This window comes from Physeter macrocephalus, chromosome 2 (assembly GCF_002837175.3).
Source record: "Physeter macrocephalus isolate SW-GA chromosome 2, ASM283717v5, whole genome shotgun sequence".
In the NCBI taxonomy this organism is placed as follows: Eukaryota; Metazoa; Chordata; class Mammalia; order Artiodactyla; family Physeteridae; genus Physeter; species Physeter macrocephalus.
This window is the reverse complement of record NC_041215.1, coordinates 29,782,639-29,797,826: the sequence shown is the minus strand read 5'-3', so window position 1 is coordinate 29,797,826 and position 15,188 is coordinate 29,782,639. Positions and strand designations below refer to the sequence as shown.

Genomic DNA, 15,188 nt, shown 5'->3' with positions numbered 1-15,188 from the left:
TTATCGATATGTATGTTCCTATGACCATTTTCTTAATTGTTTTGGGTTTGTTTTTGTAGGTCCTTTTCTTCTCTTGTGTTTCCCACTTAGAGAAGTTCCTTTAGCATTTGTTGTAGAGCTGGTTTGGTGGTGCTGAATTCTCTTAGCTTTTGCTTGTCTGTAAAGCTTTTGATTTCTCCATCGAATCTGAATGAGATCCTTGCTGGGTAGAGTAATGTTGGTTGTAGGTCCTTCCCTTTCATCCGTTTAAGTATATCATGCCACTCCCTTCTGGCTTGTAGAGTTTCTGCTGAGAAATCAGCTGTTAACCTTATGGGAGTTCCCTTATATGTTATTTGTCATTTTTCCCTTGCTGCTTTCAACAATTTTTCTTTGTCTTTATTTTTTTCCAGTTTGATTACTATATGTATTGACGTGTTTCTCCTTGGGTTTATCCTGTATGGGACTCTCTGCGCTTCCTGGACTTGGGTGGCTATTTCTTTTCCCATGTTAGGTAAGTTTTCAACTATAATCTCTTGAAATATTTTCTCTGGTCCTTTCTCTCTCTCTTCTCCTTCCGGGACCCCTATAATGCGAATGTTGTTGTGTTTAATGTTGTCCCAGAGGTCTCTTAGGCTGTCTTCATTTCTTTTCATTTTTTTTTCTTTATTCTGTTCCACAGCCGTGAGTTCCACCATTCTGTCTTCCAGGTCACTTACCCGTTCTTGTATGCCTCAGTTATTCTGCTATTGATTCCTTCTAGTGTATTTTTCATTTCATTTATTGTATTGTTCATCTCTGTTTGTTTGTTCTTTAATTCTTGTAGATGTTTGTTAAACATTTCTTGCATCTTCTCGATCTTTGCCTCCATTCTTCTTCAGAGGCCCTGGATTATCTTCACTATCATTATTCTGAATTCTTTTTCTGGAAGGTTGCCTATCTCCAGTTCATTTAATGGTGGATGAGGCTATCTAAGGGGCTTGTGCAAGTTTCCTGGTCGGTGGGACTGGTGGTGGGTAGAGCTGGCTGTTGCTCTGGTGGGCAGAGCTCAGTAAAACTTTAATCCGCTTGTCTGCTGATGGGTGGGGCTGGGTCCCCTCCCTGTTTGTTGTTTGGTCTGAGGCAACTTGATACTGGAGCCTACTCGGGCTCTTTTGTGGGGCTAATGGCGGACTCTGGTAGGGCTCACGCCAAGGAGTACATCCGAGAACTTCTGCTGCCACTGTGCTTTCCTCACGGTGAGACAGAGCCACCCCCCGCCTCTGCAGGGGACCCTCCAACACTAGCAGGTAGGTCTGGTTCAGTCTCCTATGGGGTTACTTCTCCTTCCCCTGGGTCCCGATGCGCACACTGCTTTGTGTGTGCCCTCCAAGAGTGGAGTCTCTGTTTCCCCCAGTCCTGTCGAAGTCCTGCAATCAATTCCCACTAGGCTTCAAAGTCTGATTCTCTAGGAATTCCTCCTTCCGTTGCCGGACCCCCAGGTTGGGAAGCCTGAGGTGGGGCTCAGAACCTTCACTCCAGTGGGTGTACTTCTCTGGTATAAGTGTTTTCCAGTTTGTCAGTCACCCACCCAGCAGTTATGGGATTTGATTTTATTGTGATTGCACCCCACCTACTGTCTCACTGTGACTTCTCCTTTGTCTTTGGAGATGGGGTATCTTTTTTGGTGAGTTCCAGTGTCTTCCTTTGTACTGTTATTTTTTTTTTTTTTTGCGGTACACGGGCCTCTCACCGCTGCAGCCTCTCCCGTTGTGGAGCACAGGCTCCGGGCACGCAGGCCCAGCGGCCATGGCTCACAGGCCTAGCCACTCTGCGGCATGTGGGATCTTCCCGGACCGGGGCACGAACCTGTGTCCCCTGCATTGGCAGGCGGACTCTCAACCACTGCGCCACCAGGGAAGCCCTGTACTGTTTTTTTCTGACCACAATGGAATTAGGTTAGAAATCAGTAACAGATATATCTCTCTAAAATCCCCAAGTATTTGGAAACTGAATAACACAGTTCTAAATAACCTATGGATGAAAGCAGAGAAAAGGGAAACTATTTTGAACTGAATAAAAATGTATACACAATTTTTCAAAATTTGTGGGAAGCAGGTGAAACAGTACTTAGGGGAAATTTATGGTACTAAAAGTGCCTAATGTAAAAAAGAGAAGAGGTCTCAAATCAGTGATTTCCGCCCTTATGTTAAGAAACTAGAAAAATAAAAGCAAATTAAACCCAAAGTAAGCAGAATAAAAGAAAGAAAAAAGATCGTAGCAGAAAATAGAAAAACTATAGGGAAAATCAGTAACAGCCAAAGCTGATCTTTGAGATTAATAAAATTGATAAAGTGCTAGCCAGACTAATCAGGAAAAAAATAAGAGAGAGAGAAGACACAGGTTATCAATATCAGGAGTGAGAGCTGTTATATCACTACAGATTCTCTACAGAGTTTGAAAGAATAATACAGGAATATTTTGAACAACTTTGTGACATAAATATGTTATCCTAGGTACGTGGAAAAATTCCTTGAAAGACTCAACCCAAACTACCAAATCTCACTAAACAGGAACAAACAACCTGAATAATTCTGTATTTTAAAATGAACAGTAACTAAAATACATTTTCACAAAGAAAACTCCAGTCCCAGATTGCTTCATTGGTAAATTCTACCATACTTTTAAGGAAGAAATAATCTCAATTCTACAGAAACTCTTCCAGAAAATAAAAGAAAAGGAATTATTATTATTATCTCATTCTCTGAGGCCATCCTTATCCTGATACCAAAATCAGAGAAAGCCATTAGAAGGAAAAGAAAAAAAAAAGCTGCCAACCAATAACTTTCATGCATAAAGATGTAAAAATTCTTAATAAAATTTTAGCAAGTCAAATCCAACAATATTTAAAAAGGAATAATACATTATGCCCATGGGGTTTATCTTAGGAATGCAAGGGTTGTTTACCATTCAAAAATCATTCAGTGTAAGTCATCATATTATAGATTAAGAAAGGAAAACCATGTAATTATTTCAATAGATGAAGACAAAATGCTGCATCCACTTCTGTTAGAAACTTTCAGTAAAGTAGGAGTAGAAGGGAACTTTCTCTACCTGATTAAGGATATTTATGAAAAACTGACACCATACATCATACTTAATGGTGAAAAACTGAGGGCTTTTCTCCTAATATAAGGAACCAGGCATGATGTTTTTTAGAAATCACTTCTATTCAACACTGCATTGGAGGTTCTAGCCAGTTCAGTAAGACAAGAAAGAGAAATAAATGGCATCCAAGTTAGAAAGAAAGAAAATGTCATTATTCACTGGTGACATGATTATCCATGTAGAAAATCCTATGGAGTCTATAAAAATAGTACTGGAACTAGTAAGTTGAGCTTAGCAAGGTTGAAGGATATAAATCAATATACAAAAAATTAATTGTGTTACTAGCAATATATAGTTGGAAACTGAAAAAGAGTAATAGCATCAAAAAATATGAAATACATAGTATATATTTGATAGAGCTGTAAGAACTTTACACTGGAAACGCCAAAACATCACTGAGAGAAGTTTAAAAAGACCTGAGTAAATGGAGAGATAGACTGTGTCCATGGATCAGAAAACTCGATATGGTTAAGACACCATGACTCCTCAAAATAATGTGTGGATTCCAATACCAATGAAAATCTCAACAGACTTTCTTTTTCCCTTCAGGTAATGTCAAACTTATCCTAAAGTTTATAAGCAAGCTATTCTAACTTGTTCAGAAATTATAAGGAAAGTAAAAAAGACATATATATAATATATAAATAAGTCACAAAAAGTTGGAAGACTTAACACTATCTGGTTTCATGACCTATTACTGTAATGCTATATCAGGCAAGATAGTGCATGTGGTATTGATATATAGATGACATATATATCACTGAAAAATAGTCCAGAAATAGTCCTACACATATATGTTTAATTGGTTTTTGACCAAGGCATTTTGGAGGGAAGAGGTCATCTTTCTAAAAAGGTGTTGGAACAACTGGATATCCATATGCAAATAAATGAACTCAACTCTTACCTCCTACCATATACAAAAACAATTTTTGTTCAAGACCTGAATTTGAAAGCTGAAACCATAAAACTTCTGAAAGAAAACGTAAGAGAAGATCTTAGGGACTGATTTTGGTAAAATTTCTTAATACAGCACAATAAGCAAAAAAAAAAAACTTAGTTAGGCTTCATCAAAATTAAAAACTTTTGCTTTTTAAAATACACTTAAGAAAATGAAGAGGCAAACCACAGACTTGGAAAGACTTTGTAAAACATATAAACAAGGGATTTGTATCTAGAATAATAATAACTAGAAAAGAAACCAAGCTGTTACCACTCAGTAATAAGACATCCAACCCAATTAAAAATGGGCAAAATATTTGAACATGCACTTCATGAAAGAAAATGTATGGATGACAAATAAGCACATTTAGTGATACTCATCATCACTGGCCTTTAGTGAAATGCAAATTAAAACCATAGTGAGAGCATAACACACCCACTAACATGACTAAAATCAAAAAATTTTAGAAGTTAAAAACTAGTTTTCAGCTAGGATGTGGAAGAACTGGAACTCCTTATGTGTTGCTAGTGGGAATGTTAAAAAGGTACCACTTTGGAAGATGATTTGGCAAATTCTTAACAAGTTAAACATACACCTACCATACAATCCAGCCAATTCCACTTGTAGGTGAAATGAAAATGTCTGTCCATGAATACTCTTAGCCTTATTCGTAGTGGTGCAAAATGGGAAACACCCTTTTTCATAAGGAAGTGTTTGTTCTTTTTCTCCTCCTCTTCAAGCATTTTTATATGTAAAGCCTTTTTCTCACCATAATGTGTTTAATGTCTAATCTTTTCTTTTGCCACCACGGAAGATACCAGCTTTATCCTACCCTTCTTAGTGCAGCAGATGGGAGTTGGGAGGACTGGATTCTAGTCCTGGTTCTTGATGCTTTGTGCTGACCACCTGCCTTCTTGAGACCTCAGGGTTCTTACCTGCTGATTAAAGGGATTAAATGATACATATTCACTCATGTATATTTTTGAGCACCTGCCATGTGCCAGGCACTCTTTTAGGTACTGGCAACATGATGAAGAAAATAGGCTGTAGTACCTGCCCTCACTGGAACCAGTATTCATTAACCTATAATGTGCCAGGCACTGGCGTAGGTTTTGGGAAGACAGGCCACTGTGTCTTGATCTCCAGGAATTTATGAATTAGTAGGAAGGAGAGACCAAACTAAGTAAACAGACTAAACTATAATTGTAAAAAATGTTTTGAAGGGAAGAATATGAGAGGAGACCCCTGCTTTAGTAGGGCTGTCAGGGGAGGCCTCTTTGTGGAGTGACAGTTGAGCTGAGATCTAAAGAGAGAAAGAGAAAAGGGGCTCCTGTTCGCCCCTGTCGTCATCTCTCCTCTCAGAAATCTAGACCGAACGTAAGGCAGTGATTTGGTGTCTTGACTGCAGACATCTGTAAATGAAAATAGTTTCGTTGAGCTACCTGTTCTGTACCTCAGCCCTTTCTTCAGGGGTTTTCGCTGTCTAGTTCAGGGAATATAAATGGCAATAAATTAAATTTAATTCTCCTTTCCGATGTTTAGTCAATACTTCTTTGGCCCAGAATTCATAAGTAAGTGAGAAACAAAAGATAAAATGAAGGTCGGTGCTCTGCTAAGCCTAAGACAGATGTTTCAGATGGGGGTCAGGCAGGCAAATTTGACTTCAGACAGGTTTCCTTTGGCCTACAGTATTTTCAAAGTCAGAAAAATTCACCTGACCCCCCAGACTTTAGCGTTTCCATTTAAAACTTTAGGCAACAGATTAGAATGTGTGGGCTGCAGCCCCCTTTAATGGGATGCTTGTTCATACCTCACAGCCCCCTCCTGTTTGCCCGGCCTCATTTACTCCTGTCATCTGGTTGGCCTCCTGTGATTTTGTTTGTCAAAGAATCATCTCAACAGGTTTTTGTTTTGTGTTTAAACATGCCTGGGACTGGCCTGCTGTGAGTCTGATCTACTTACTGGTGCAGCGGGCTGGGTGATTCTAATGTTGGCTGGTGAGACCATATCCCTGGCTGTGAACATACTGGGTTGGCCAAAAAGTGCCTTTGGTTTTTAAGTAAAAATAAAAGACACATTTTTCAGTTACACCAAGAACTTTATTGAACAACGTAGTCACCATTTTGTTCTACTACCTTCTGCCATTTTTCAGGCAACTTCATGATTCCATCTTCCCAAAACTTTTTATCTTTTTGAGCAAAGAACTGTGCCTGGTGCCTTTTACAGTCTGCCAGGGAATTGACATTTTTTTCCATTAAGTGAATTTTTTAAAGACCGAAATAAATGGAAATCCAAAGGTGCAATGTCTGGGTGAATACGGCGGAATACGGCGGATGAGTCAGAACTTCCCAGCCAAGCTGTAACAGTTTTTGCCTGGTCATCAAAGAAAAGACATGCAGTCTTGCGTTATCCTGATGGAAGATTATGCATTTTCTGTTGACTAGTTCTGGATGCTTTTCATTGAGTGCTGCTTTCAGTTGGTCTAGTTGGGAGCAGTACTTGTTGGAATTAATCGTTTGGTTTTCTGGAAGAAGCTCATAATAGAGGACTTCCTTCTAATCTTAGCATATACGCAACATCACCTTTTTTGGATGAAGACCAGCCTTTGGTGTGGTTGGTGGTGGTTCATCTCGCTTGCCCCAAGATCTCTTCCGTTCCAGATTATTGTACAGCATCCACTTTTCATCGCCCGTCACAATTTGTTTTAAAAACGGAACATTTTCATTACGTTTAAGTAGAGAATCGCACGTGGAAATATGGTCAAGAAGGTTTTTTTCGCTTAACTTATGTGGAACCCAAACATCAAAGCAATGAACAAAACCAAGCTGGTGCAAATGATTTTCAGCGCTTGATTTGGATATTTTGAGTATGTCATCTATCTCCTGTGTGGTATAACATTGATTGTTTTCAGTTAATGTCTCGATTTGATCGCTGTCAACCTCAGCTGGTCTACCCGACCATGGAGCATCATCCAGCGAGAAATCTCCAGCACGAAACTCCGCAAACCACTTTTGACAAGTTTGATCAGTCACAGCACCTTCTCTATACACTGCACAAATCCTTTTTTTTGCGTTTCAGTTGCATTTTTACCTTTCTTGAAATAGTAAAGCATAATATGCTGAAAATGTTGCTTTTTTCCTTCCATCTTCAATATTAAAATGGTTACACAAAAATTCACCAATTTTGATGTTTTTTTAAAAAGTGCACTCTGATATGACAGCTGTCACAATACAATCTAACAAAATTGCTTTGAATGAAGTTAAAGACAACTAAGTGCTACTAGAGCCATCTTACAGAAAAAACCGAAAGAACCTTTTGGCCACCTCAGTACCTTTTTACAGGATTCACGAGGAGCATGTGCTCTCAAGAGTGGGGACTTGTCTTGGTAACTTCTTATTTACCCTGTATCTGGAATACTTGGTAGTAGGTAGTTTAAATGCATATAACATAAATGAATAAATTATATTTTCATTTTGGTATGTATTTGACCTTTAAAAGGTAAATGTACTTAAACAGTTTTCCTAGTTCAGATGTGTGGGATTTTTTAGAGTTTTCTTTGGTAACACATTCCTGTGGTTTTAAGATCAAAATGTAAAAAGGAATATAGTGAGAAGTCTCCTTGCCACTTCTGTTCTCTGTCTGACCAGTGCATCATGCTCCCTCCCATGAAAATATAAGCAAATGCAAACATATATTCTTATTTTTCCCCCCTTTTACTTAGAAGGTGGCTTACTAAAAATAAGGCTCTGCCTTATGCCTCCTTTACTCTTGACATATCTTGAAGATCTTATCCTATTAGTAGAGAGCTTCTTCCTCATCCTTTTTTGTTTTTTACAGTTGAAAAATATGTTTAATTGTTTGGGCATATTATAGTTTATTTAGCAAGTACCCCCATTGAAGGATATTTGGATTTTTCCAGGCATTTGCTATTGCGAACAGTGCTACAGTTAGTACCTTTGTATGTATGGTCGTTTCATACACACATGCACAAGAGTGTGCAAAGTATATCTCTATGGTAAATTCTCCAAGTGGAATTGCTAGGTCAAAAGGTATATGCATATGTAATTTTGATATATGTTACTTAATTGCCCTCTGTAGGGGTTGTAGTTTAATTATTATTTAAAACTAATTCTAGTATTTGGGACACTGTTTAAAAATTTTTTTTACTCTGTTTTTGTTCTGTTTTCTTTGCTGAGTTAGAGTTGTTACATGGTAGGTTATCTGAAATTTGGTAAGAGTATTAAGATCGTTCTAGATCCTTGGTTTCCACTACTAACTTAACCCCCCCAATGGGTTCTCAGATTCATGTGCTAAATGAACATCAACTATATAATATTGTCTCCCACATACATACTGTATATTTCAAATGTATAAGATGCTATTGTATAATAAAATGCTAATTCACTTAATACTATGTCTATTTGAATATTTTATAATAGAAATAATCTTTTTCTTACAGATATTCCTTTGAGGACCAGCCTGCCACCACCATTCAGAAATTATAAATATGGTAACCAATTTTTCTTAGTCTTTTAAGATATATATTAATTTCACATTAGTTTTATATTGATGTGAATTTAAATTTGGTTTTCAAAAATGAATTTACTTTCTGTATATAAAAACCACTATGGAAGTTATTTAGAAATATAGGAATTCTAGTATATCATTAAATTGTAATTGTGTAGGGAAGTGTATGAATTGTATATTTCTCCTATTTGTGAGGAATAGCATGTTTGGCAAACTGTTTAAAATGAATTTCTTTGTCAGGTAATCAGAAAAGAAGAAATGATTAAAGACTAGGAATTATAAGAAGAGATTTAACATTTTAGATGCCAGTAACTTAAGCATGTTACATAGTAATTTATATGTTGCAATTATTGATTTTAAAATGTAGTAATAAGGCAAGAAGCTGGGTTTCACTATTTATTATAAAGATGGTACAGTTATTAACCTTCAGCATAGTGACACTCACCAAACTTTGAATTTGAGACTTCACTTGAGAATTACAATGCACCTAATAAATATTTCTGTTAAATGGTGCAGACGTTTTTAAAGCATAAATTTTTTATTACCCTAGATCATTTTTGGAGTGGTTTTTAATTCTGCTGCCATTTGGTAGAGCAACTTATGACCTAAAATACTTTGAAATCACAATCTTCACCGTGTGTATGCATTTTAATATCCAGAGACTAATTGTGAGGTCACAAGGGGTAGTCAAGCAGAAGTTAAAGGCACTGAGTGGAAAGTACTTTGATTTATTGGACCTAAAGAATTTACATACTAAATATTGAATAAGAGAAAGGAATAAAAAGCATAATTAACTAAATATGAAACTTCTCCAGTTTCGTCTTTCATGGCTTTCAAAGCCTTTCATGGCCTTGAAATATAACCTTAAACTTGAATCAGCCTGCAGATGCCACTTAAAGTTAACATAGCTACATATAGTTTCCCTTTTTGCATGGTGTGGGTGTGTATTCAAACTTGTGTTCCATGTAAGTTATTTTAAAAGATCAGTTTTAGATCATGAAATCATCAAAATATCTGACTGTTAATCATCACGGTGGTAAATAATATATTCCCGTCAATTTCTCCCTTTATGTATGTTAGTATTTGTTTTGTGTTTTTACGTGCTCCTATATTGGGTGCTATATGTTTTTATAAATAAATAAATTTATTTATTTATTTGGCTGCATCGGCTCTTTGTTGCAGTGCGCGGGCTTCTCTCTTGTGGCGCGTGGGCTCAGTAGTTGGGGCGCAGGCTGTAGAGGACATGGGCTTAGTTGGCCCACAGCATGTGGTATCTTAGTTCCCCGACCAGGGATCAAACCCGTGTCCCTTGCATTGGAAGGCGGATTCTTAACCACTGGACCACCAGGAAAGTCCCGGGTGCATATATGTTAATGAGTGTAATCCTTTTCTTGTATTGAGCCTTTTATCATTATATAGTGTCCTTTCTTTCTTTATGGCCTTTGTTATAAAGTCTGTTTTGTCTGATATAAGTATTTCCACCTCTGCTTTCTTGTCCTTTTCATTTGCCTGAAATAGCTTAAAAAAATTTTTTTTTTGTTTTCGTTTTATTTGTTTATTTTTTGAAGTATAGTGATTTACAATGTTACGTTAATTTCTGCTGTGCAGCGGAGTGACTCAGTTATACATATGTATATACATTTTTTTTTATATTCTCTTCCATTATGGTTTATCCCAGTACATTGAATATAGTTCCCTGTGCTATATAGTAGGACCTTGTTGCCCATCCATTCTATACGTAATAGTTTGCATCTCCTAACGCCAAAACTCTCAGTCCATTCCTCCCCCACACTCCTCCCCTTTGGCAACCACAAGTCTGTTCTCTATGTCTGTGAGTCTGTTTCTGCTTTGTAGATAGGGTTCATTTGTGTCATATTTTAGATTCCACATATAAGTGATATCATATGGTATTTGTCTTTCTCTTTCTGACTTACTTAGTGTGATAATCTCTAGTTGCATCCATGTTGCTGCAAATGGCATTGTTTCGTTCTTTTTTATGGCTGAGTAGTATCCCATTGTATACATGTACCACATCTTCTTTATCCATTCCTCTGTCAGTAGACATTTAGGTTGTTTCCATGTCTTGGCTACTGTGAATAGTGCTTCTGTGAACATAGGGGTGAATGTATCTTTTTGAATTATAGTTTTGTCCAGATATATGCCCAGGAGTGGGATTGTTGGATCATATGGTAGTTCTATTTTTTAGTTTTCTGAGGAACCTCCATACTGTTTTCCATAGTGGCTGCACCAACTTACATTCCCACCAGCAGTGTAGGAGGGTTCCCCTTTCTCCACACCGTCTCCAGCATTTGTTATTTATAGACTTTTTAATGATGACCATTCTGACCGGTGTGAGGTGGTACTAGGTGTAGTTTTGATTTACATTTCTCTAATAATTAGTGATGTTGAGCATCTTTTCATGTGCCTATTGGCTATCTGTATGTCTTCTTTGGAGAAATGTCTGTTTAGGTCTTCTGCCCATTTTTTGATTGGGTTGTTTGGTTTTTTATTAAAAAAAAGGGTTCTGTGTCTTTTTATTACTGAGTATTAAATGTTCTTTATTACAAACTCCTTATCAGTTATGATTTGCAACTATTTTCTCCCATTCTGTAGATTGTCTTTTTGTTTTGTTTATGGTTTCCTTTGCTGTGCAAAAGCTTGTAAGTTTGATTAGGTCCCATTTGTTTATTTTTCTATTGCCTATTGCCTTGGGAGACTGACCTAAGAAAACATTTGTATGATTTATGTCAGAGAATGTTTTCTTCTAGGAGTTTTATGGTGTATTGTCTTATGTTTAAGTCTTTAAGCCATTTTGAGTTTATTTTTGTACATGGTGTGAGGGTGTGTTCTCACTTCATTGATTTACATGCAGCTATCCAACTTTCCCAGCGCCACTTGCTGAAGAGACTTTTTCCCATTTTGTATTCTTGCCTACTTTGTCAATGATTAATTGACTATAGGTGTGTGGGTTTATTTCTTGGCTCTCTGTTCTGTTCCATTGATCCATATGTCTGTTTTTGTACCAATATCACACCATTTTGATTACTGTAGCTTTGTCGTATTGTCTGAAGTCTAGAAGGGTTATGCCTCCTGCTTTGCTCCTTTTCCTCAGGATTGCTTTGGCAGTTCTGGGTCTTTTATGGTTCCATGCATGAAATATCTTTTTCCATCCCCTCACTTTCAATCTCTGTGTGTCCTTCACCCTAAAGTGGGTCCCTTGTAGGCAGCATACTGTAGGCTCTTGTTTTATTATCCAATCTTTCACTCTGTGTCATTTGATTGGAGCATTTAGTCCATTGACATTTAAGGTAATTATTGATAGATAGGTATTTATTCCCATTTTAAACATTGTTTTCCAGTTGATTTTGTATTTCTTCCTTGTTCCTTTTTCTTTTTGTTTTTCCATGGTAGTGGATAATGTACCTCTCATATTATTCCACCTTATTAACATTCTCTTGTCCTGTTATTTCTATACTACTCAGATGAATTGACAGGAAAAATGAATACATTTATCTGTGAAGAAATTAGAGAACCACCATGGCTTTGATAGATTTCAACTGACTGTCTTTATTTGGCTCTTTAACAATCTGCCACTTTGTGTTTGACAAGAAAGGCTGAAGTGTTACTTTCTCACCTGTCCTTGTCCTGCAGTATTGCTACACTCTCTATGGGATTGAACACACTGGGTGTTGGGGAGTGGAAAGGGCACAGACTCAGATTTCATTTTTGTTAGTTGCCATTTCTGTGCCCTTGGACAAAGGTCCAGTTCTCTCTGCCAGGCCACCAAGAGTCACATTTCTCAGAGCCCTTCCTCCCATTTAATTGGCATCTACATCTCTTACTGATTTACCCTGGCCAGACTGTGTTCATAAAGCACAGGGGATGTTGTTTTATTTCTAAATCCTTATCGTTTAGGCATGGTGCATGTGTGCAGTAAATGTTGGTTGTTGTGCAGTGTGGGGCTGCTAATCCTGTTTGTTTCTAAGGCTGTGTGACATTAGATTAAACAGTGCACGTGTGAACACATTAAATACTCCACAAACATAAGATCTTGTTTTTATTTTTATGAGGTTGCTTTCCTCAAGGAATTTGCATTAAGGAAACAATCTCCACAGAAGTTGTTTCTGTTAATAATGAAGATTATTTTTTTAAGAGGGAAAAACAAGTGAAAGAGATGATTTAACAAAGAAAAGGACATTAATACAACATCTTTTGCTAGCTTGTCATTTCTCCTTTCTTACCTTCTTCCCAAGTCTTACCAATTTCTGTTGGAGAGAAAAATCTGGTGAAAATTTCTGTTCAGGGCATTTCTTTTTCTGCTTAAAAATGTGGCCTCCTTCTTGTGGGGTTCTAGAACCTATCAGAACAAAGATATTTCTAATTTAAAGACTTGTTAGCAAAATATGTAGAACATGATTAACATTTGGCAAGGTCAAACTACAGTTTTGCAAGTTGATTGCAAGGTCCTTTTGCTTAAAAAAAAAAAACTACTATTGGCTTCTTTAGTCTTCAGTAACAAACCGATATATATTTGCAGTGAGAAGAAGAGTGTAATAGGTAAGTCAGTATAATAGATAATTCACAAGTCACATTTGTTTATTTTCTTGTGTACATTGTAAGCTTATTTTTAGCAGTTGTGGCATATTTACATCCTAAGTGTATGTATTTCACTTAGGTTAGATTTATTTTTATTTCTTAACAATACATATAGTCCAGGGATTAGGCTGACCTTATTTTAAAAATTGCAATAGGTAAATTGAAAGTTGACTATTTAAAATAATGCGTAATGCAGGGTGCTGGTTCTTAACTGAATAGGTATCCTATTCTTCTGTATTATTAGAACATAGTTAAATCAAGGTTTGTTTTTTTTAAACAGATTTTTTTTATTCAAACAGAAAGTCACAAAAATTATAATCATCCTCATCAGTTCACTCAGTCCCATGTAATTAATTTTTTTTTCATCTTGATCGAATTCCTTGAAGATGAAACCCTTTTATAGGAACATTTTTGCAAAAGCATCAGAGTACACCCAGAACTGTTTGTAAATGACAAAAGACTTAAAAATGACCATGGTTAAAGATTTGATGAAAGTTCATAATAATGCATTTGACAAGGAAATTTAGTTATCTCTGAGATATACATTTTAAAATATAACTAGAATTATGACTTACAACATTATACCAGAACATATAAGATTATTAGGAATTTCATGTAATGTCTGAAACATTTATATTAACATATTTCCATACAAATAACCCAAAGAAAGTTTAGTATTAGTTGCTTTTTTTTTTTAATTTTTTAATTTAATTTTATTTTATTTTTATACAGCAGGTTCTTATTAATCATCAGTTTTATACACATCAGTGTATACATGTCAATCCCAATTGCCCAATTCATCACACCACCGTCCGCACCCCCCTGCCGCTTTTCCCCCTTGGTGTCCATACGTTTGTTCTCTACATCTGTGTCTCAACTCCTACCCTGCAAACCGGTTAATCTGTACGATTTTTCTAGGTTCCACATACATGCGTTAATATACGATATTTGTTTTTCTCTTTCTGACTTACTTCCCTCTGTATGACAGTCTCTAGGTCCATCCACGTCTCAACAAATGACCCAATTTCGTTCCTTTTTATGGCCGAGTAATATTCCATTGTATATATGTCCACAACTTCTTTATCCATTCATCTGTTGATGGGCATTTAGGTTGCTTCCAGGACCTGGCTATTGTAAATAGTGCTGCAATGAACATTGGGGTGCATGCGTCTTTTTGAATTATGGTTTTCTGTGGGTATATGCCCAGTAGTGGGATTGCTGGATCATATGGTAATTCTATTTTTAGTTTTGAAGGAACCTACATACTGTTCTCCATAGTGGCTGTATCAATTTACATTCCCACCAACAGTGCAAGAGGGTTCCCTTTACTCCACACCCTCTTCAGCATTTGTTGTTCGTAGATTTTCTGATGATGGCCGTTCTGACCAGTGTGAGGTGATACTCATTGTAGTTTTGATTTGCATTTCTCTAATAATTAGTGATGTTGAGCAGCTTTTCATGTGCTTCTTGGCCATCTGTATGTCTTCTTTGGAGAAATGTCTATTTAGGGCTTCTGCCCATTTTTGGATTGGGTTGTTTGTTTTTTTAATACTGAGCTTCATGAGCTGTTTATATATTTTGGAGATTAAGCCTTTGTCTGTTGATTCATTTGCAAGCATTTTCTCCCATTCTGAGGGTTGTTTTTTCGTCTTGTTTAAGGTTTCCTTTGCTGTGCAAAAGCTTTGAAGTTTCATTTGGTCCCATTTGTTTATTTTTGTTTTTATTTCCATTACTCTAGGAGGTGGATGAAAAAAGATCTTGCTGTGATTTCTGGCAAAGAGTGTTCTTCCTATGTTTTCCTCTAAGAGTTTTATAGAGTCCTGTCTAACATGTAGGTCTCGAATCCATTTTGAGTATATTTTTGTGTATGGTGTTAGGGAGTATTCTAATTTCATTCTTTTACATGTAGCTGTCCAGTTTTCCCAGCACCACTTATTGAAGAGACTGTCTTTCCTCCATTGTATATCCTTGCCTCCTTTGTCATAGATTAATTGACCAT

At 36.7% G+C, this 15,188-nt stretch overlaps 1 protein-coding gene across 10 annotated transcripts in view; it reads left to right on the top strand.

The window, feature by feature from the left end:
* C2H2orf76 (chromosome 2 C2orf76 homolog) overlaps positions 1-15,188 on the top strand; it is a 91,174-nt gene that overhangs the window by 51,292 nt on the left and 24,694 nt on the right. For 5 of the 10 annotated variants that reach the window (XM_055087251.1, XM_055087242.1, XM_055087247.1 and 2 more), the window contains 2 exons: positions 393-493; positions 8,526-8,576. The exons of 1 other annotated variant lie outside the window; for it this stretch is intronic. In XM_055087251.1, coding sequence (XP_054943226.1) covers positions 393-493; positions 8,526-8,576 — 152 coding nt within the window. Of the gene's footprint in view, positions 1-392; positions 494-1,002; positions 1,269-8,525; positions 8,577-15,188 lie in introns of those variants that run through there. 4 more of the 10 variants (XM_024115040.3, XM_028501152.2, XM_028501125.2 and 1 more) reach the window with 2 other exon arrangements.